This window comes from Miniopterus natalensis, chromosome 12, assembly GCF_054644295.1.
Source record: "Miniopterus natalensis isolate mMinNat1 chromosome 12, mMinNat1.hap1, whole genome shotgun sequence".
Taxonomy (NCBI): domain Eukaryota; kingdom Metazoa; phylum Chordata; class Mammalia; order Chiroptera; family Miniopteridae; genus Miniopterus; species Miniopterus natalensis.
This window is the reverse complement of record NC_142092.1, coordinates 33,420,647-33,444,627: the sequence shown is the minus strand read 5'-3', so window position 1 is coordinate 33,444,627 and position 23,981 is coordinate 33,420,647. Positions and strand designations below refer to the sequence as shown.

The following is a 23,981-nucleotide window of genomic DNA, read 5'->3' as shown; positions in this document are numbered from 1 at the left end:
GGCTCCCAGTCTCCGGAAAAAGACATACCAAACACTAATTTATCCACATCTGATGAATAATTACCTGTTTCCAGGTGGGAAGAAGAGATTTAATTTTAGGATGCTCAGGCCAGGAAGCTAAGATGTGATTCTTGTCAAACCCCCAGTTGGTTCAGAAATTCCTTGAGGCCTGATTCTACAGTCGCACATTGGAGCAGTCTTGAGACATCCCAGATTGTTAATTCTCCTTTTAGATCCGCAATCCCTCTCACAAAGATGTGTCTTTTCTCACAGGCAGGTCCCCGCCACTTAAATGTGCTGTGTGATGTGTCCGGGAAAGGCCCCCTCACCGCTTGTGACTTCAACCTGCGCAGCCTGCAGCCCGACCAGCGGCTGGAGAACCTCCTGCAGCATGTGAGTGCCGAGGACTTTGAGAAGCAGAATGAAGAGGCCCGGAGGACCAACCGGCAGGCCGAGCTCTTTGCCCTTTACCCCTCGGTGGACGAGGTGGGTGCGACCATCTCTGTGCTGGAGAATTTCAGTGGGGACGTGGACAGGCTCCGGGAAAATGTTATTGTCCATTGTTATTGTATAGCAGCGTCGGGATGCTTCATCGTATGATTTCTGAGGCTGTTTAATTTACTAAGGCAGGCCTGTGTAATAGCAGAGCCAATTATTGATCAATTACACAAGTGAGACTGCAATAATAACTAGGATTTTCATAACACGTTACGGAACACTTTCACTGATGTTATCTCATTTAATCTTCAGAACATTCCGAGGGTTCGCATGCAGTAATCCCACTCAGCTAGTAAACCATTCAGTGACATGGGGGTATGTCTTATAGTTCATCCATCAAGACGTATTACTTAAACCTGGATGTTCTTTAATGCTTAAGTTTTTTTCTTTTTTAATCTTTGAAAGCATTCCAGCCTAAAATATCACAGCCATGCTCCCAGTGCATAGAGCGTTAGGATCTTGGTTTTTCCTTTCTCTGTATATTGGACCTGGCCCAGAACAGTTTGCTAATTTAGGCTTTGCCTGTGGTCACTTGCATTCCTCTTCCTGCCGATTCCATGGTGGAGGTGCCAATACATAATAAGGTGACCCAGAGTGGGCACCAGAAGAGAGAGGACAATTAAGGGTGAGGAGAATACTTCCACTGAGATATCAACTCATTGAAGTTTCCCTCAATGGATTAAATGGAGACTGTCCAGTCTGAGTGGCTTAAGAATGAATCGTAGACTGTTTTGGAGGAACTTCGTTTTATGGTCTTTGAACAGTGATGAAACTCAGTTGAGATTGAAAGTTATAATCTAGCAGAGGTCCTAATGGGACCTTTATTGAGTGGGAAGGAACTCTTTGTAATTAGCGTACCAGTTATTTGTAAATTGGTATGTCTAAAATGCTTGAGCACCCCTATACCAGTCCTTTAATACATTGTAGTTGGACACACAGAAATGGCATTTGTACTTGTAATTTGTACTTGCTTCAGAGAAAGTCCTGTGGAAAATAAGGTAAATTTCTGGCCTACCATGAAATGATTACAAATGCAGATTTTTTGATAACACATTAATGAAATTATTTTATACTATCAATTTATTTTCTAGTGAGGAAAGTTAGAAGAGAGGTGAGCTATTACATCCAAGTTATGACGGAGTCTACAGGAGAGATATAAGTAGGACTCAGCCACCAGGTTAGAAGAGGGGAGTTCTTTCCCTGGTTCACTGAGTCTATAAAAGGTATCATCCTATGTGCTGAACCCTAAGAAAGTTGCCACTATACTCCAAATCTTTAAAGACTTTGCATTTTTGTTGCCAGTGACAGAACCCAACTAAAACCAATTAAGAAAAAAATGGAGGGACTTCCTGGCTCACATAATGAAATTGCAGGTAGGCAGATGTAGAGTTGGCCTCAGAATCCATTGGTCCAACTGATGGAAGCATGTCCTCTCATTATATTTCTCTCTCACTATCTTATTTTCTCTCTCTCCCTCTCTCACACACACACACCTCCCAGGAAGATGAAAACAAGTGTCCCCTAAAACTTTACATTTCCTCTTCTGCTTCTTTGGGAATTCATTCCTATTTCAGATAACTGTAAAGGCTCAAGAAATTCATACAGCTTAGAAGAAACTTAGGAAAGACATTAATATATAGACCTTGTTTGAATCCCGATTTTAAAAACTAACTGTAAGAAACATTAAGATAGTTGGGGAAATTTGGAACTGATTACATACTTAGTGAAAACAAGAATTTTCTGTTAATTTTTTAAGAGTCATAATGGTACTACAGTTGTGTGTTTTGAAAAGTCCTTATCTTTTAGAGAGTTGTGCTGAAATATTTATAGATGAGATTATATGATATTTGGGGCCTTGCTTCTAAGTAATCCTATATTGAGTAAGGGGAGGTAGTAAGTGGAAGTATAGATTAAACCAAGTTGCCCATGAGTTGAAATTGTTGAAGCTAGGCGATGGGTAAAAGTGGTTCATTATAGTCTTCTCTCTACTTGTGTATGTTTACAATTTCCCGAATGAAAAGCTTTAAAAAGTAGATTGAATCCAGGCCAAATGTAGTCTTAGAAACCGGTGTCTTTATGTTGAGGTTATTTTCCAATAAGGGGACCTTCCCTCTCAGATGTGTCTGTTCTGATCACCCTAAAAGTTCCAGCTTGCTCTGAGGGAGTTTTGCCCAGTGTAAGCATCAGAACAGTGCCCTCTCTGGAACAAACTCAGCAGCTCCACCCTGCAAGAATGCCAGCTGGTAAATTCAGCCTTGAGCCTTGAAGGAGAACAGAGGTTAGAGTGGATATGAGTTTACCACTTCGACTATTCCACCAAACTGGGTACAGATTTGCCAAGAAGGTGACGTTACTGCTATTTGTAACAATGCTATGGTTGCTGTGGGGTATTTGGTAGGAAGCTCTCATTCAGCCCAGCAAAATAGAATTAGATATGACTCTATTTTAGGCCCTTGTGAGCTGCAGAGCACTGACCAGTGTTTGGATAGCCTACAGCAAGAGCAGGAATTAAAGTTTTCAGGGACTTACACTGTTTACCTTTGCCTATGTGAATATAATTACGATACTACAATAGTTTAGGTTGGAATGCTTCAAGTTACAATAAGGATTTGGTGTTTCTCTTTAAGTCTTGAGTCCCAGTGTGGCAAGATACAGGTATATCTCTCAATTTGTCATTACTAAGCCTTTCTATATGTAGAACTTTAACAAGTTTTAGCTGGACATATTTTTATAGAACCTATAAATTCAACCCCAAATCTCTATCATCTGTTTATGAAAACAGTGAACTGAAGAAGATGCTGTATTATAGTATTGATGGTTTACAACCTTAAGTGAACTAACTATTCTGACTCATATCTCAAGTGTGAAACACACATAGTTACTTGTAATGTTGTTGGCAGGAGAAATATTCTGAATGTGTCATCAGAGCAGCCAAAAAAACCCCCAAAAAACCAACAATAGGTATAAGATTTTGCAGTACCATCTGGTGGATGTTACTAAGTCATATCCATGTTCACATTTCCTTCCTTCCTCCCTCAGTCTCTTTGTCTTAAATGCTTGGCTTTCTGAAGGGAGAAAATGTTTGCTGTAAATGCTGACTTTGAAGCTTGGGGGCTGGATAACCAACTCTCTTATAAACGTCAATGTTGTTCTGCTGTTGGAAATGAAGTAAATGCCCATTGAATTGAGCAGTGGATGGCAGCCTTCCCTTCCCTGGATTAACTCCAACTGGAACTCCTCTAATGGAAATTCACTAACAATTTCTTTGCCATGTGATTAATAACAGGAGGATGCTGTGGAAATACGTCCGGTGCCAGAATGTCCTAAGGAACATCTGGGCAACAGAATATTGGTCAAGTTGCTGACCCTGAAGTAAGTATCGGCAATGGGTAACTACACTGAGGTTTATATTGCCTTTTAGATACAAACTGTGTCTTTAACATCAGCACTTGAATCAGGGAGGATCTCCCAACACATTGAACAGTGGGCAGCTGTGAGGTAGTGGAAAGAGCAGAGTTTGGAGTCAGCTGGATCTGAATTCTATTTCTACCAAGCCTTTGACAGTCTTTCTTCTGCAGTAGAGATGGCAAACACTAAGGTTAGGCATGTAAGGAAATCGAGTGGAATGCCTACATTAAGAAAAACAGCCGTGAAAGCCAATGGTGTGCTGGGGTCAGCTTTGACTCACTCGTGACAGTGGATCGTGCACATCTCTTCCCAACTCTTCATTCAGTGAAGTCACATTGGTGATTTGATATTAGCCTTGGTGGAAGTATTTATAACATTGAAACCAGAAAATGCTACAAATTAGAACCTTTTGTTTTTTTCAAAGACTTGTTTTTTAAACATTTACCAGCATACCACTGTTGAAACAATGATAAATGTAACTAAAACCCAGTCTCAGTGCCAGGGATCAATCGAGAGTAGTGGGGACTGTTTTAAAGGGGGTGCCCACTACCACCTAGGACCAGCTCTTGTCATCCAAGTAAACAGGTCAATTTTTGTCAATTGTCTGATTTTTTCCCCCCAAAAGAAGCTAGAAATCCAGGTTTTTCTGCATAATTTTCTGACTTCTTAAGATTTTTCTCATTTCCTTTTTAAATACCACACAATTCAAACAATGCGGGCCTGCAATCTAGGTTCATCTTGTGGGCCAATTATTTGCTACATCTACTTTAAAGCAATTGTCTCCAAGTTATTTAATTGTTTACTTTTATAGTAAAAAAATAAGGTACATGTCCTCTATATATGTGTATTAACTTTGTACTTGCATATTAAAATATTATCTACATTATAAAACATACATAATCAAGAAATCTTAAAGGCTGAACTAAATAATTTAAAATAAATTATAGTATTATAGCATTTTCTTTCTGCTCCCCAGTGGATTGTCTTGCAAACCCCCTGGCGTGCTTGTGCACCTCTCTTTCCTCTTTGCAGGCTGCTACTTTAGAGAAGTGGTTCTTTTACGTCTTCAAATCACAGACCCTTTTGAAAATATTAAGTTGTAAATGCTCTACCTAGGCAAAAGTACATGAGCACATCACTTTTTATACTCTATCCGAAGGGTCATCAGTCTCTTGAAATCAGTTCATGGACCCCTTAAACAGCACCTGGTTTGCAATTAGGGCATCTGGACACCGAATTCCAGGCTTTGTTTCAACCTGAGAACTTCTCTGGGATTTTGAGTCCTTTCTCGTAAATGAAGCTATTAGACAAGATAGTCTCAAAGTTCCCACCTCTCATAAACTTCTGACTCTAATGCGTAGCCTCCCCAGTTCCTGTCCTCAGAACACAAGCAGCATGACTGCTCACCCAGCTGTGGGTGCTCTCTTGATATTGTAGCCCCCGCACCCTACACCCCGGACAATTCTCCCAGTAGGTGGAGAGGGGCAGTTAGGACCTTTTGTCTGCACACAGAGATGAGCAGCCAGTGAGCTGGCTCTGTATCGGTAAGGCCCTGGCACGGCCTTGCCTGTGTCTAGCCCTGGCAAGCCTACTGGAGGAGGCAGCATCCTAGTCTTTCAGCAGGAGGGCTGAGTGGAAGTGGCTGTTCCGTTCCCCTCTGCATCATTCAGGAAGTCCACCCTATTGTCTGAGGCACTTGCCCACCCCCACAGGATGCACTTTGAGATACATTAAATATGCCCTTTAGGACTGGAGGAGTTCTCTCCTATGGTGCTTATCACCAAGCCGTCCAGAACTTTTCAGTAAATGGCAGCTGTTCTCACAGGTGGGAAAACATGGCCACTAAGATAGACGTGCATTATTTAAAAAACAACAACAACAAATTGAGTCACTTGGATTTCTCTTGATGAGAATTGTGAAGTAGAGTTGCTAGCGACCCCCACCCCTGCCCAACTGCCAAAGCAGAAACTAAATAGCATTGAGCTGTTTGTTCAGTGCACTTGGTCTGCTCAAGTATCTTAAATAGTATCCATACCAACACTACAAGAGAGACAGACTGAAGAGATAGTCCTAGGTATAACTGCTTTGAATCAACTGGGTTTTTTAAAAAGGAGGAAATTCTTGTAAGTAAACCTAGAATGTTAAAATATGAACAGTAAAAATTTAATAATGTTAAAGACACATGTTTCCCCATTGATATGCTGAATGCTGTTTCTACTACTATAGATTTTATCAGCTAGGGAATTTATTTTAAGTTATTGAGATCTGTAACTTTCTGTTTTGCCTTTGAGAAATACATATCTAAAGCCTTGAGGATACAGAAAGAATTAGGCGAGTGCCAATTCTGTACATGTGTGTAGCAGCAAGAAAAAGAGAGGATATTTTTTTCTATTTTTGCATTTGAAATGGGGAAATTGTTTAATTTAAAATATAATACTATCTTATACAAAGTAACCTCAACTCAGAGGAGTCCTTTTAGTGGTGAAACTTTCATGTGTATTAAATTTATCCAAAGAGCTTGTTTTACATGAAGATTTGGGGAGACTTCCTACCACCATGTCCCCCAAGAGATGCTGGTTCAGTAGATTTCAGGTGGGACCAAGAAATCTGCATTTTGACAAACTCTGAATTTGCTTCTGCTAGTTTCTGGGAACCACACTTGGAGAAACACTGGTAGAAAGAACTCAGGTTCTGTGATCAGAAAGGACTGGGCTCAAAACCTGAGTGTGCCAATTCCTAACCTCGTGGTCTTTGGCAAATTACTTAAGCTCTCTGAACCTCAAAAATGGGGAGAATATCTGCATCACACTATTGTCATGAAGCCTCAAGGAACTGACGTGTGTAGAGCACTCACCACAGCACAATTGCAAGTGTTTGACAGGTATTCATTCCCTCCTCCTTTCTCTGAACCATAGAGAGCTTAACACTCAGTACCTACCTAAGTAGATTACAGGAATATTCAGACCTTTGTGTATCAGGGAATACACAGTTCTAACAAGATCAACATGCCAGGCAATAGGTGGTGAGCCTAGGCACAAATATTCTTCTAAAAAAGTTATCTCTTAAGGCAAAGCTATCTAAATGATGAGGCCATCCTCTCTCACATGCCTTGAAACAAAAGTTGGCCTAATTTGTGTGCCTTCTGCAATAATGTTGGTTCAGGGCCTGATACCAGTGCTCTCAGCTGGCAGTGTCCAAGGTCATGGTTTGTTAACCTGAGAAACTTGGAAGGTGCACAGATGTGCACATCTGTGTTCCATGTGCATATTGTAACACGTGGCAGGACTGTGCTTTAGGGATGCATTTTCTTCAAACCCACCATTTTTCAAAGGGAGTGGGCAATTAAGGCCAATATGAGGGCTCTTCTTTCCAGCTGTCTCTGGGTCCACACACCTCAGTGTTTATGAGTAGTGCTCAGTCCCCTCGCCCTACCTCAACTCAGCAAATCCCTTGGCAATGGAGTTAGTAAGAGCCAGTCACCCACATCATAACCCAATCTTCCTCTGCTGGTCCCACTATAAATGGAAGGAAAAGCAACTAAACTTTTCTTTTTTACTGTCTGAAAAGCCCCATTCCTTAGAATTGAACGATAGGGATTTCTATCCAAGCTGTAAAACGTAAACTGAAAATAAGGCCTTTACCTAAGACCTCTGAAAACACAGAAGCTACAGGTAAGGAGCGCCATGCTGGATCAGACCAAGGTCCATTCCGCCCACTTTCTCTTGCAGTGCCACCAATAAGCACTCTTTGGGAAAACATACCGCCCACCATGATCTCAAATGATTAGGAATGTTCCATGACCCTTCCATATTTCTCCATTAATATCCCATGTGATTCTCATATGCACGGAGTTATCAAACTATTTCTGGAAACTGCTTACATTTTTAACCAGTTTATATATTCAGGCACTTTCAGAAAATTCAAAATTATCTCAGTTACCACCATACAGATATTTCTCTCTTGTTCTCACAGGTTTGAGATTGAAATTGAGCCTCTGTTTGCCAGCATTGCCCTGTATGATGTTAAAGAAAGGAAAAAGGTAAGAAAACAAAAAATAACCCACCCCTGAGGGCACACATTGTTGATGAGTCCTTGGGTTCACATTTTTAAATCTCACTTCTATTCAGCAAAAACACATCAGATTTGAAAGCAAATGACCTTTGATGCACCCGTTTCTATTGTCTTTGCAGTTTTTGATGGAATGACCTGGGAATGTTAGTCGTATGTTTTCTTTGAAGAACCTTTAAGGGAACATCTGCTGGAGGTTGGCCAGAGGATGGCTAGAGGCCTGTTGGGATAAGAGAGAAATTATGTAGCAGTGTAGGGAGCTACACATAAAACAAGGCAATTTAAATACATTTTTAGCAAGCTCGGATATGCATATAGTGTTTCCTCACCTGGGGAGTTTTTTGCATTGTGAAGTAGTCTCATCATGAATGGAAGGTATATTATGCAGTAAAAGTCTAAATTTGCCACAGGGTGAAGACCTCACCAACCGTAAGGTGCTTTTCATTGAAAATAATTCAAGGACCTAAGACTTCTCCATTGATGTTTTACTGTTTAGTTATTTTGTAACCTCTAGAAGAAGACAGAAATAGCAAAACCAGAGTAAGACGTTCTGCCCTTCTTTACCCATAACTATTCTCTACCTAAGGAAATGTGTATCTCTTGAATTAATATTAATAACCACTGAGATTTGTATTAGTCAGGGTAGGATAACTGCTAATACCAAGAGACCCCAAATTCCCTAGTTTAAGGCAGTAGTTTTTGGGGGGTTTTTTAATTGGTTTCAGAGAGAGAGGAAGGGAGAGGGAGAGAGAGAGAGAAACATCAATGATGAGAGTCATTGATCAGCTGCCTCCCGCACACCCCCTGCTGGGGATCGAGCCTGAAACTCAGGCATATGTCCTGACTAGGAATCAAACCACCATCTCCTGGATCATATAGGTCGACGCTCAACTGCTGAGCCACGCCGGCCGGGCAAGGCAGTAGTTCTTACACTTGACTGCACATCAGAACCACCTGGAGAGCTTGTTTAAAACGCAGTTGCTAGTCCCCCCTTCAGAGTTTCTGATTCAGTGGGTCTGGGTGGGGCCTGAAAAATGTGCATTTCGAACAGGTTACCAAGTGATGCTGAAGCTGCTGTTCAGGGGACCATATTTTGAGAACCACGGGCTTAAAGAAGTCTCTGGCTTTGTTTCCTAACAATCCAGGGTAGGGGTGCTGGTCGGCAGTGGGCTGACTCCTCAGTCATTCAGGAACCCAAGCTGGCAGTGGCTCCTCCGTCTTTAGTATGTGCTCTCCCAGAGTCACTTTTGTCACTGCCATTGCAGATCCTTAAAAGGGGGGAAGATGGGAGAGAGCAGCCTACATGTTTGACACATCACTTATGCTCACAGCTCACTCCTGACCGCAAGGGAGGATGGTGAGTGTCGTCCTTGCCTGGGCAGCCGGTTCTCAGCTATCGCTCTGTTAGTGGTGAAGGGGAGACCCAAACACGCAGTGGCTCGTAAACAGCACGACACTGGTGAGCCAAAGAGCACTCATCATGCCATGCTCTTGCTCAGAACCTTGAATGGATCCTCACTACCTGCAATAGTAAAAGCAAACTCTTTAGCCCGGCCAGAGTGGCGCAGTTGGTCGAGTGTTGTCCTGTACACCGAAAGGTTGCTGGTTCAATTCCCGGTCAGGACACATGCTTGGGTTGTGGGTTTGATCCCCCGTCGGGGAGCATACAGAAAGCAGCCAGTCAATGTTTCTCTCTCACATCAGTGTTTCTCTCTCTTTCTCCCTTCTAAGCATGTCCTCAGGTGAGGGTTAGAATAATAATAATAATAAATAAAACAATTTAAATAAATACTCTTCCGCTTCCATGCCTGGCTTTCTTCAGTCCGGCTCTCGTTTCTTCTCTTTCCCTCTGTGGCCTGCCTGTGCAGAATCAAGCGGCACTAATCTCTGTTAACTGAATTTGCTCCAGGTTTCCCGGCCTCTGAGGTGGGTCTGTGCTGGACCCTCTCCCTGGCACCCGGCCGCCCTGCAGCTCTGCCTCACAGAATCTTCCAAGGCCCGTCTGTCTCACTCCAGTAGAAGCATTCTGATCACCCCCACTGATGGGCTCTCTCACCCTGTGACTTCCACAGCGCTCTTTTGTGTGAATGTGGTCACTTACAGTTTGCTCTTCCTGTAGTAACTCACATATTTGACTTATCCCTCCTTTTTTAATGTAAACTAATTGAGGGCAGAGGCAGTGTCCTGCTCTTCTTTAGTGCCGTGCAGAGCACATCACTGATATTCGGGAATTATTGGTGGGTTAATAAAAATGTAAATGTTTCAAGGAACATCCCTCGAATGACTCCAAAGTACCCAGAGAATGTGAAATTGTATGCATCAGATTTCCCAACAGCCACTAGTCATGAACCATGGCTACGATCACATTTATTCCTCTGGAGAAATTTCTCTGTGGTTTTTCACTCTTTTTTAACATGTTTGGACCATGAGAACAGCAGGCCTAACTTGTTTTCCGTTTTGCTGCTCATTTACAGATCTCAGAAAATTTTCACTGTGACCTGAACTCTGACCAGTTCAAAGGATTTCTGCGTGCTCACACGCCGTCTGTTGCTCCATCAAGTCAGGCAAAATCTGCGGTCTTCTCAGTCACCTATCCGTCCTCAGACATCTACCTAGTAGTCAAGGTAGTTAAACGCACCCTGATTTGCTCACTGTGATGTTCCCATTTTTGCACTATACCCAGTGCATGTGTCAGGTAAAAGAGGTGTCAGACGTGTCTCTACATCTTCTGAGAGACTCACTTTGTTTCCTTCTCAACGTATCCCTTTTCTTTTACAAGTAAATTCTGTGTTGAATACTTACTTGAACAGCGGTGGGCTTGGGAGCCGTACAGTCGTAGTTTTGAATCCAGGCTTTGCAACCTGGTTGTTACATGACTTTTGGGGCAATTGCCTAACCTTTCTGAGACTTAGTTTGCTCATCTGTAAATTGAGGATAACACCACCCTCAGTGGGTAGTTGTGATTACAGAATAAAGCCTGGCACATTATAGACAGCCTTCTTCCTAACCAAGGAAAGCACCCTCGCTGTCCAGCTCCAGGAGGCTGCTATCTCAGATGGAGTGTCCTAATGGTGTCCATGTTTTTCTAGAGCCCATAGTTAAATGACTGCAAGTCCAGGCTCTGATAATTTAAGGTATGGGCTGTATTTTCTAAGTTCCAGTCTCTTTATCACTATCTCACAGACTATGTCCAGCAAGAATAAAAAGTCTCTGGGGAAATTATATGTAGAAGGACTTTTCATTCGAGGCTGTACTCTCTGCTGATGTAAGAAAATCAGAGACTTTCTCTACATACCAAAATGACTGCTTAGAAATTAACAATAAACATTGAGTATTTTACCTACTTTAAGTGAAATAATTTGTTTCATTGACTCTTTACCCCAAAATTGTAAAAAAAATAAAAAAATTAAAAATCAGGTGATTTGATTTTGTGTACACCCAGAGTTCCAGGTTTGATGTCCGTAACCTCATGAGTCCCCCATGATGCCATGGGAGTAGCATAAAGATTTCAGAGAATTTAGGTGACTTGGAAGTCACTTAACAAGTGACATATGTCTTTCCAGTCTAGCTTCCTTTCCTCCATGTCACAAGACTCTGGAAGGCTACTATAGCTTGAAGGAAACTTATTTAAGCTAATGGAAGCTATAGTTAAAATTCTGTTACTAAAAAGACATATCTCTTGCTGTCAAACTTTAGTGTGTATCCTTTATCTTGCAATATTACTTATACATACAGGAAAATTAGCTTAAAGCCCACTCTAGAAACCCTGTAGTTAAATTCAAAATTCTCTCTCAGCCTGGGAAACCAACACTAGTTCTATAGAGCCAAATTTTACTTCAAACTCCACTTCTCAGTGGATGACTCTATTTTGATTAATCCATAGTAGTGTGCTAAATATCAGCAGTTACCTATGGATTACTATTACTTACTAAATATATCCAGAAGCTTTCACATGTATAAATGCATTCATTTGGCAATAAGAAACATTCTTTTAATTGTCTGGATAGAATTAAGAAATTTAAATCTATTCATACAGTCCCTGGTTTACTTCTGATTTGTTTTTTTCTTTTCTGTAATGCCACTGTGTAGCTTCTTTCCCTCTAAATATGTAGTAAATGGTACTGTAGCATTTAGCACATCCATCCAGGCAGTGCAATTCAATAAAGAGAGCCTTCTTTCTTATTTTTATTGTCAAGCTGAGCACCAGGATATTAACTGTATTGTAGGTAGAGTTGCCTAGTTTAGTGTTACATGTAATATTGCTTTAACGGGTTATTTCAGGCTTAAAGGTTTTGTTGCTCAACTGAAGGATGGAGAGTAAGGATGAGAGTGAATGTCGTATAAAACTTTAAAAATAGACATGCCAGGCATTGAACCAGCCCCTCCCGAGTAGAGCAGAGGGTAGCCTTTTACCTTAAAAAAATTTCCAGGTAATTCTGATATGTTCCTTTCCCCTACCTACCATAGTCATGAGGACTCACTCATTTCTTTTACCCATAAATCACAAACGACAATACAGTGGGCTCTCATAGCAGCCTCCGCTCCTTCTCAAGAAGTAGCTGGAGTTGCCCTTGTCCAGCTCAGTGAAGGGAATGGTATTTGCTGGTCTGGTTGAATCTGAATTTTCCCACGTCCAGATTCTGGAGCTCCCTCTGCTGTGGGTTCACACTGTGCTAACGCGTGATGCCGTGGCATCCCATGCCTTGCTTCAGGGTCCCAGTGAAAAGGTTCTTTCCCTCTGTTCAAAGTTTATTTCTATCCTTTGACTTCATGGAAAAATTCGCTCCCTTCCACTTTGCTCTACAAACTCCTGACTCTGAGCTTCGGGAGAATGGGGACCAGGCTTACTGTGTTACCCCTTGTCACCCCAGCAGCCACCACACGGGAGGTACCCGACAAACGTTTTTAGAATAAGTGAATGAGTGAATGATTGCTGACTGACAGGAATACCAGTCTCCAGCTTGAGTGTTACGTGTCTGTGTTCTCACCCTGGGGTATTTCTCAGGGAGATCAGCCTTGCCTTCATGCTCTGGAGATGGGAAGAGGTTTGAAAGTTCCTTTGTGAGAAGACAGACTTCTTGCTTGCAGTGTCCCCGAGACAGATGTCCATTGAGCAGCCCCATGTCACTTCCCTTGAAACTCCGTTAAACACCCTCCATCACTAGGGTGTTTCTGGTTTAAATACTTTGCACCTAACTGATAATACCTATTAAGAGTGTGCGCCTATTGGAATATGTTAACCCAGATTTCTTCTTCAAGAATCCTCTCAACTAACGATACAGACTCATGGGACTCAATCACTTGTTTTTCTTCTCAGCATCTAAGTTAAATTAATTTTTCTTTGAATAGAGGGTTAGGAACTTCCAGTTTTTCCTTTTCTTTCTCCTAAATATGGTGCCCAAAGTTATGGCCAGATCCTCCACCTGAAGCAAATCGAAGACATTTGGCAATGGTAGCATTCCCATCTTCCCAGCCTGCCAGCCAGCAAGGTGGGGAGCTGCACCGTCCCGCTGCTTTCGGTTTCTCTCCAAGCCTGTTACAGCCAGAGAAGCAGCCCTGACAGGAAACACAAGGGAGATAATTACAGATCATTTATTCTGTTCATTTGTTCATTTTGTGGAAGGTTTGAGTCCCCAACCTGACTTTTACAGAGGTCATATCTCTTTTTCACACTGTAAGCAATAATAAAGAAAATGAGCTTTTCACTTCCTACATATGTCTCGGGGGTTTTGTTTTATAAAATAACTTTTATTGCATTTTTTATTGTAGGCATAATACATAGTTATTGTGTAAAAATAGAAAATATATATAAGCAATAGGAATAAAATAAACACAGCACATAATCCCATCATAGAAAGATAACTGTTAACATTTGCTGTGTACCTACTACCATCTTTTTCATATGCCTTTATTATGTTTTTACAAAACCAGTACTTTTTATACTAATCTTTAAATCAAAAAACATAAATCACAGCCATATTCACATGTCATCAAATATTGTCATAAAACCTAATTTTGATGGTTGCATAGATTCCATTGTGTGGATGTAATTTATGTACATTGTTTTAATATTGTTTTTGTTGGTAGATTGAAAAAGTTCTTCAGCAGGGAGAGATTGGAGACTGTGCAGAACCCTACATGGTTATCAAAGAGAGTGATGGTGGAAAGGTATGATATTTTGAGTATTGCTAAATGGTAACGTCTTAGAATAATCAGATATTTTTCAGAAGTATTACACAATGTAGTTAATGGGATTTAGTCCATAATATGTTTCCATATGAGATACTAATAAATTGTATTTAAACCAAAGAAAGAAGAGAAACTGGTTATTGATGATAACTTTTTAAAGAAATAAATTATTAAACTCAACAAATGATGATATACACACTGATGTCTAATTGTAAAACTAGGGCAAATCACGTCCTGTTGCCTTGGTTCTGAGGCTCTGACCCAGCTGGTAGGGAGGCCACAGAGACCCCACGAAACCAAACAGTGCCAGAGCCCTTCTGGCTTTTCTCAACAGCATGGGACACCATCCTTTCTGGTATGGAATTGGCTGAGATTATGGTACTTCATAAATTCACTAGTGCAACATGGGTACTGAGCCTATGAAAAGGACATCTTTTCCCAGCACCCAGTATGATTTTTAAAGCACGGCCTTTCTGGACTAAGACTTGCCTAATCAGCATCACCACAGACTTATAAATTTCAAATAAGGTTTATTGAACTCAAGACTTATTTTACTTTATTTTATTTTTATCACCATTTACCCCCTCTAGGCCCTCTTCCACCTCCACCCCGCCCACCCCCACAATCACCACTGTTGTTCATGTCCATGAGCTCTCTCTCTCTCTCTCTCTTTTTTTTTTATTTTTTGTTCAATCCCTCTACCTCAAGACATTTTTTAAAAATCTACCTTTTATTCTGAACTTAAAAAGGACACCTTGGAAGTGTTGTCAACCTAATAGGGAAAGTATTAGGAACCTTTATAGATCTTTCTGGAGTTTTCCAAGGCAATTTTTGAAAAAACAGGCTCCCTTGAGAGCTTGGTAGATGATATATGAAACTTTTTATCCCAACATGCTGTCATGCGAATTCAAGTCAAGTAACCAACCCTGAAAACTGGCACTTGTTGATTAGCTTGTATAATAAGTCTTTGACTTTTTTTTTTAGCCGAAGGTATATTTAATAGTCAAATGTAGCCTTTCTTTAAACCCCTTTTCTAGTCTGTATTTCCTTGTCAGTTAGACTTCTGACCTAAGATATGTCATTTTTCTGCTTTGGAAGTGCCTGTCATATCCACGGCAGGGCAGTGACTTGGTGCGGGTGCCCTATCGTTTGTCTCTGCTTGTCTCTTTCCATTTTCCTCTAGAGTAAAGACAAGATTGAAAAACTAAAACTTCAAGCTGAGTCCTTCTGCCAACGTTTGGGGAAATACCGGATGCCCTTTGCCTGGGCTCCCATTAGCTTAACAAGCTTCTTCAATGTCTCCACCCTGGACAGGGAGGTAACCGATGTGGAGTCCATGGTTGGTAAGATTTTCAGCTACAGTGGGAAGGAGTGGGCTCCCCAGTGCACCAGCTCTGAGCTCAACTGCTTATTAGTGGGGGTTTGGGGTACAGTAAGGTGTGGGAAATGGGAAAGAAGAAGGGGGTTAATAGGCTGAAACACTATTATGGCTGGATTACAAGTGCATGAATAGACAACGATTCCCCCAAATTATCATGAATCTTGGTGGAGTTTAAATATAGTCATATAATAAGATTTTTGGTTGGAATTTTATGGACAGTTTGACACTTTAAAAACTTAATTTTAAATAGGCACCTCCTCTTAAGAGTAAAATTGTTGAAAATAACAAGAAAATATAAGAACCATCTATAGCGTGTTAAACAACTGCACCATGACTGGCTGCAAAACACAAGAGCCACCATCACGAAGCTTTTGAAGAGCAAAACTCAGGTTTCTCAGCAAAGTTTCCAGTCCCTTAAAGTTTACTTTGCCAACTGCAATGAAAAAGAGGTTGCCAAAAGAATATTTAGTTACTGTTCCAATTTATTTAGCGTGTTTCTTTTTCATCACCTCACCCTTGGTCTGAATCATTAATTTTTAAAACAGGTTGGATATGAAACTGTTCAAGAGGGTTATAGAATTTTCAAGTGGACCCACCCCTACTTGTGGCAGAGTTTCTGTTTTCCTAAACATCTTTGGATCCAGCAAATATTTAAGTCTAGAGTCACATTTCTCGTGACATTTCTCGTGCATTCCTTCGCTCTGCCGCTTCTGACATGTTGCCTCTAGCAGAGGAGCAGAGGAGAAGGGTACTTTGTTATTGCAGCTGCTTTTCTGGAGTTATCGTTGCATAATTTCTGGTCAGAACTCCTGGATTAGTTCTGATTTATCAATAACAAACCTCACCTTAGTGCTTCCTGACCTTCACACCACAATGCTTTGTAAAATGCATGTAGACCCAGGTAGCCTTATTTGAAAGAGTTATGCATAGAGCATAGAGGACACCCTAAATGAGCTGAATCCATAAATTCAGGCAGAGGGCTTGCGAAGGTTGCAGTAATCTCTAGGCCAAGGCTAAATTAACCTGACTACAGAGGCTGATTCTTAAGAAGCAACCAGAAGAGGCAGAATGGCAAATGTAGATGGGCAGTGGTAGCAGGAAGTTCCAGTTCAGCAGCACGGCAAGAATTAAGGATAAGAGAATATTCAGCCCAGCCGGTGTTGCTCAGTGGTTGAGTGTCAGCCCATGAACCAAGAGGTCACTGGTTCGATTCCCGGTTCAGGGCACATGCCCGTGTCTTGGGCTTGATGCCCAGTAAGGGATGTGCAGGAGGCAGCCAATCTGTGTTTTTCTCATCAATGTTTCTATTTCTCTCTCCCCCTCCCTTCCTCTCTCTCTAAAATCAATGAAAACATAGTGTAAAAAAAGAATATTCAAAGACAGAGTTGGCAATATTAGAATTATAAGCAATTCGACTATTCACAACAGAACCCCTGAGTTTTGCATGAGAAAAGCAACAAAACCCTCACCTAAATCTCAAATGGAGATAAGAAACAACTAAGCAGAGTATTAGGGTTCCAGCCCACATCTGGGGGTGACTCGGGGTTCTAATCCCCATTAGGTCAGCCCCGTCTGCTGCCTGCTTGGTCCACACGGCAAGAGCAGCAGGAAGCTGGGATTCAAAACATACTCAGGCTGACCCTAGCATATTTGGGTCACAATCCCAAATGCCTTCAAGGGCATTCGAGTACATGCCTCTCCCAGTGAAATGAAAATGTAAAAATAAATCAAAAACAAACACTGTTGACTAAATAAAGCTTATCTGCAGACCCATTTCTGGCTGCAGTTGTGGACTCCTGCAGGGCGGCATCCGGCCTGCCCTCCACATGGGAGGGGACTGCTGCTGCTTGTGGCCTCTCCGCTCTGGTCAGAGGATGAGGGGCTCCAACAGGGGGGCTAAGAAAGGTAGGGGGTCAGTGGAGGAAAATTTTTAATCAGGACTAGAATGGCCACGTTCAGTGCCTCTCAACGTACCTTACACATGGTCCAGTTAATAACTGCCGTGTATTCAATCAGAAAGGCAGGCCTGAGAATGACCATAGTTTTCCTTAAAGGAAGAAGCTTGGCGGGTGAGCGGAGAACCTTGTCCCAATCCAGAAGGCTGTCTGAGAGAGCCCTCTCCTTGGAGGAAAACGGGACCGGATCCAACCTCAAGGCCACCACCATGACCATTAACAGCTTTTTCAAGCAGGTATGGCTCCATGTTACAGTATGTCTGGGTTCGTCCCATAACGTCATGGGTTTTGGAGCCCAAGGGGGTAGTATCTGCAGTGAGTAAAAGAACACGTTCGTTAACCTCACCTCGCCTGGATCTCATTATCTGCAGACCAAGGGTGATGGTGCCTGGCTCACATGGCTTTTGGGAGGGTGAGATGGCATGAGGCAGGCAAAGCGCTCCTCAGAGTGCCTGGGATCCAGCAAGTGCTCAGTGAGTGTTAGCTCTTCCAGTTGAGAGAAGGGTTTGCTCCCACTAAGACAGACTATCCTGTTATTAGGGTATGAAAACAGTCTGGCTGAAACATTGCTCCCCCTTGGTCTCAGGGTCTCCTGGCCTGGCCGTTGCCCTTCTCACCACTGTTCCATGTGCACCTGACAGGGCTGCCCCACTTGCTCAGAGAGAGTGACCACTGCAGATGGTTCTCTTTGTTAGCTCAGTAAACACTGAGACTTTAAAAAAACAAAGAATTTTCTAGAGTAATCACATTCATAGAGGCAGAAAGTGGAATGATGGTTGCCAGGGGCTGGAGAAAGGGGTGAATAGAGAGCTGTTGATTAAAGGGTATGGAGTTTCAGTTTTGCAATAGGAAAGAGTCCTGAAGATCAGTTGCACAACAGTGTAAATGTACCTAACACTACGGAACTGAACACTCAGAAACTGTTAAGATGGCGAATTTTATATTATGTGTATTTTTACTACAAAAACAACTTTAGACCTGGCTTGACTCTGTTTTAGAAATTTTTCCATAACTCAGTCTTCATGGGCATTTCAAGGGGTTATGTTAATAATCTGAAATGCAGAAGGGATATTGAGGGGTCTGTGCACCGTGTCCCATAATAGCATGGGGCCGAAAGGGTTTCTATTCCTGGTTTACTTCCAGTTGTATTAACTTGGGGGGCAGAATACTTGACTTAACTAAGTCTGAGTTTTCTCATCTGTACTTGGGAATGAGCTACACCTGCCTTACTACCTTACCAGGCTGCCGCAAGGATTAGAGCTCTTCCCATGGTTCCGTTGGTAGAGTACGTATCCCATGTAGGCACACAGAGGGTGGTATTTATGCTTAGCCTTCTTAGTCAGGACAAATGTGAAAAAAAGGACAATGGGGGGAAAAATGGAAAGAGGCTTCCTCCATCTTCAAATCTTTGGAGAAAGAAGTAAGCTTATTCTGTATTTTCCAGGGAGTAAAACAAGCACCATTGGGCTTAAATTATAGGGGGAGATGCTTTCACCTAGATTTCTAATGGTCAAAGAGACTTCCCTAGAATGCAGCAGAAGCCCTGTCCCCAGAAGAATTCATGAGACGCCGAGCAACAGTCCAGGAAGAGTAGAGAAGGAACAGTTGACAAAAGGTTGCACTAAATGACGTCAGCATTGCTTATAATCCTAATTTCTATGAAAGGCATGTTAAAATAAAATTTAAAGATAAAAATCTTCCCATAAGTCATCGGCCCCTACCCCAGGCGTCAGTGGTGCACCTGTACTAACCCTGACTTCTCTCTTGGCAGGAGGGAGATCGCCTTAGTGATGAAGACTTATTCAAGTTTTTAGCTGACTACAAAAGGTCTTCATCCTTACAGAGAAGAGTCAAGTCCATTCCAGGTGTGGACGGCTTATCTTTATCATCTTAAGCTGTGCCAAAGCCATGTAGGATTAGACACATTACTTGTCTACTGCTACACTTTATAAAATTATGTGTACCAAGTGAAATGTGGGCTTTTCCATTAGAAGTCGGGTATGAGTTGGTCTGCTTTGTTGGAAACTCTGTTAATATTTTCTATTCTATTAAAGGATTGATTCTATAAATAAACATGCTTTAGATCGGGTTTCTCAGATAATCAGGTAATAGTTTGAACAGAGGAGCCTTTTGCATCATATAAAATATTATCTGGAACTCTTAGTATCAAAAGAAAAGTGAAAGTGAGATGCTTTGGAGGACACCTTTCTTATCCTCAGCTTGATAGCCTCTGAGGCACTTCTGCAGCATGCTGGGGTACCAGAGAACCCAGTTCGAGAACCACCGATATTAAATATATGCTATTATAGTATGGTAGTCCTGGAAGGGACTTTAAAGATTCCCCTAATCTATTTCTACTCATTCTAAAATTTCTTGCTTTTTAATTTCTGGAAACTAAATCTCAAAAATTGTCGTGATGTGCTTTTTCTCCAGCTATAGGAAATTAGCTGGGAATTTCAGAACTCTCACACTCCCACAGTGTATCCTTATTTTCACAAAAGAAATACACTGCAATAACTTTTCTTGATTTCTTTGTAACATAACCATGTCTCTATTAAAACAGCCCTGTTTTCTTTCTTTAGGCTTGCTCAGACTGGAGATTTCTATGGCTCCAGAGGTCATCAATTGTTGTCTGACTCCTGAACTACTGCCAGTGAGACCCTTTTCTGAAAACCGGACACGTCCACACAAAGAGATTCTGGAATTTCCAATCCGGGAAGTGTATGTCCCTCATACTGTGTACAGGTGAGAAAAAGGCTCTTGGAAAACCACTGAACCCACATTTACAGTTCTATTTGGACAATGCCTTCACCATCCTTCAATCTACCTTCCTAGTTAGTAAGTTTTGGGAGAAATGAAATATGATGTTTACATAACTATAGATAATTGCTAGATCACATTCTAAAAATGATTATATACTTTTCTTTAACAAGAAAGTATTACTTCGGTCATAATTGTCGTGGGCATATTCTTTCCAGAAATGACAAAAATCCTCCTAATCATTACCTTGGTTTTCTTGTGTGCAGAAGGATGTATTAGGGAAAGAGCAACGTGGCCAAAAATGTTCTCAGTGTCTACAAGACAGGTTTTTGTTGTTGTTTGTTTGTTTGTTTTTAAATATATCTTTATTGATTTCAGAGGGAGGAAGGGGGAGGGAGAGAGAGAGATAGAAACATCAATGATGAGAGAGTCATTGATCAGCTGCCTCCTGCATGCCCCCCACTGGGGATCAAACCTCAGTCTCCTGGATCGTAGGTCGATGCTCAACCACTAAGCCACGCCAGCTGTGCGAGACAGATTTTTACCTGGAGACCAGCTCTGTCCAACAGAATGTACAGCAGTGGTAGAGATGTTCTATATGTGTGCTGCCCAGTACAGTAGCTACTAGCCACCTGTGGCTATTCAGCATTTGAAATGTGGCTAGGGCAATGGAAGAACGGAAATTTTAATTTTATTTAACCTTTAAAAGACGGCATTTAAAAGACAGCATCATACAAACTCCATATATTTTCCAGGATCAACTGTACAAATCATGGTTTCTTTCCTTTTGCCTGTAAAAAAGAACGTAGATGCTTAGGTTTCTGAGTATTTAACTTTAGTTCATTTGAACTTAACTTCAAGTAGCTGTACGTGGCTGGTGGCTACCATATTGGACAGCATGGAGCTGGAGAGTAAAGACTGTCTCAGTTTCTTGGAGGCCCTTTACTTGGGCTGGGAGGGAACTTGTCAACATACATCTGCCAAAGCCATTGCTGTTCACATATTTTAGTTGTCTTTTGAGAAGATTTTTTTAATACAGAGAAGAATGCTGTAACAAGCACCTTTTCTCCACCATCTGGAAATTACATTGTGGGTGTGTGTGTGTGTGTGTGTGTGTGTAAGTGTAAACTCATACTGATGAAGTTGAAGCCTCCTCTATACCCAGTCTCTGGTCACAGACTTCTACCTTGCCACCCAAACATCAGTGATGAACTTGTGTGTCCTTTCTTCCATTTTCTCCTGTTGGACATACGTGTGTGTGTGTGTGTATATCTATGAACACCAAATGGTATTATTTTTACATTCATTTTAAATGTCCATAAATGGCTGCACACTCTATGCATTATATTGCACTTTTCATCCAACAGTATGATTTTTTTCTTTTTTGTTTAAGTATTACTGTGGACTCATGAATTTTATTGATTCCATGTGTTACACTCAGTTATAGTCATGATCCTTTTAAGTTACTTAGATTTTCACAAATTTAATGAGTGAGAAGTACTTGACAGCTTGTATTTTAGAAATGTTGATTTACATAGAGCTTTGGCATCATTTTTAACTGCTCTATAGTATTCCTTTGTGTAAAGAGGAATTATTTTTTCATTTCTTTATTTTTAATTGGTAGACATTTATGGTTTTTTCCAGTTTGGGGTTTTTACATTGTGCAGTGAGAATTTTGTCTTTGTCTCTCTGTGCACATGTGTGAGTGTTTTCCTAAGGAATATGCCTAAAAGTGAAATTACTGGGTCACAAGTGATATACATTTTAAGCTTTATTTACACTGCCACTTTTTTTCCAAAATGGTACCAGTTTGCAATCCTTCCAGTAGTGTAAGAGAGTTTGATTCCCCTAGACCCTCACTCACACTTTCCAGTATGATTTATGTGTACGGGGAACTGAAATGCCAAAAATTTCAGAACTCACCCAACCTAAACACACCCACCCCCACATTCCCAGATGCACAAATCTGAGCCCCAAGCAGGATAAGTGAATTGTTCACTGAGGTCAAAAACGACAGTGAGAAATACAACCAACCATCCACACAATTAGGAACGGACCTCTTCCTTTTAATGTGGAAGCATGTTCGTCTTTCCCCCACTTAATCCTTTCTGAAGCAGCTCTTCCTTTTCTATCCTCAGTTCCTTAAATATACACCCAAGTCTCCCTCCCTCCTAGGTAAATAAGCATTCCTGGGATGTAGTAATTTCAGGTCTCCATTCCCTAGAGAGAAATGAAGGCATGAAAATGTTTGCTTATGGATGCTATGTTTGTATCTTTAGAAACTCTATCCTATAATTGGAAAAAATGCTTGTGGAATTGGAATAAACTCACACCAAATGAATTCTATAGTTATTCAACTTCCCCTCAGCATTTAATTACCCACGGGAAGCATTTACAACTCTTTCTGCTCCTCTCTGCAAACATTACCCTTAATTACATCACAGCAGGACTCAGAATGCATTGGTGTGCCAGATAACTCAGAAATGCAGGAGTGCTATGGAGAACAAATCTGGAAGGATTACTATGGGCCCAGCTTGGCTTCATGAGAAACGGGCCCACGAGTATGAAGTGAATATTCTTTAGGCTGTTCTGTCCATTATTGAAATGCAAGGCCACCCCATTAAAAACCAGGTTGCTACCCTTGGGAATGATGGACAACACTTCCCTCCACTTTGGTCATAGCACCTTCGTTGGCTCTGAGCCCACCATAGTTTAGAACTTGTTTTAGGAAGAGTTGTAGTGAATTTGGTTCAGAATCTTACTATGTGGAAACGTCAAGGAATTTAGAGAGCATCTTGTCTAAATCTCCTGTGCTGCTGTTAAGCTTTTAGTATATCTTCTCTAATCCTCTCATGCTTTATAGTGGTTTTGTTTAGGTTGGTCTTGACAGTAACCAGCCCTAGACTAATTCTCCCTTCTCCTGCACCTCCACTGCTATTTCACAAAATGGAAATGTGAGACTCAAGTCAGGTCTGAACCCCAGGTCGAATTGATGGGTTGACTAATTTTGCCTTTGGTGACCTAGTCTTCTCATTTCTGTCAATTTTCCCTTCCTTTTGTTCCTGGTCATCTCCCTGTACCTCAAAAAACTTAGAACCTTCTGGCTTTCTATTCCCTCCTGCCTGCAAATCAAAGTCTCTTTTCAAGCAAAGGTCTCAATTTACCTACATTATGGTATCAGTGATAGGTATGACCTAATGTCTTATCTCTCCCAAGAATATTATTTCAGTAGAGATAGCAGTTCCTGTTTCATTTAGAAAATTTTTCTCTTCGACTTAGTTCAATTCTGGACATCGTTCTAAGGGCTTGGTAAGTAGGGTGACTTTCCCCGTTGACATTGCGATTTCCATGACTCTAAACCTGGTCATAGCTATGTCCCTTTAAGGAAATCAAACAAATGAAAGTTAAGATTTACGGAGCAGATAAATTCAGAGATAATTCTTTGTTTGACAGAGGATTGACCTAATGAATATAAAATATGGTTTGATTTATAAAAATTTGATCTATCTGGAACTTATGGAAAATGTATCTATTGGGCCAAAGAAGGTATGCCAACAGTGACAAAGCCAGGATTCACATTTCAAACATAAACTGTAGAGCTCCCTTGGGTGGAGGGAACTATTACATGGGTCTAATGGCAGATGTTGTCTAGTGAGTGGTGGCCAGAGTCACACATCACAGGATTCTAATGTGAGTGAAGTTTCAGTTTAACACCTATTGAG

General features: G+C 41.3%; 1 protein-coding gene across 1 annotated transcript in view; it reads left to right on the top strand.

The window, feature by feature from the left end:
* Positions 1–23,981, top strand: part of DOCK8 (dedicator of cytokinesis 8) — a 142,536-nt gene that overhangs the window by 29,304 nt on the left and 89,251 nt on the right. Inside the window, exons 5-13 of the mRNA XM_016214296.2 lie at positions 274–486; positions 3,785–3,870; positions 7,879–7,945; positions 10,449–10,598; positions 14,062–14,142; positions 15,347–15,506; positions 17,599–17,735; positions 19,271–19,364; positions 20,082–20,244. Of these exons, the coding sequence (XP_016069782.2) occupies positions 274–486; positions 3,785–3,870; positions 7,879–7,945; positions 10,449–10,598; positions 14,062–14,142; positions 15,347–15,506; positions 17,599–17,735; positions 19,271–19,364; positions 20,082–20,244 (1,151 nt within the window). The remainder of the gene's footprint in view (positions 1–273; positions 487–3,784; positions 3,871–7,878; positions 7,946–10,448; positions 10,599–14,061; positions 14,143–15,346; positions 15,507–17,598; positions 17,736–19,270; positions 19,365–20,081; positions 20,245–23,981) is intronic.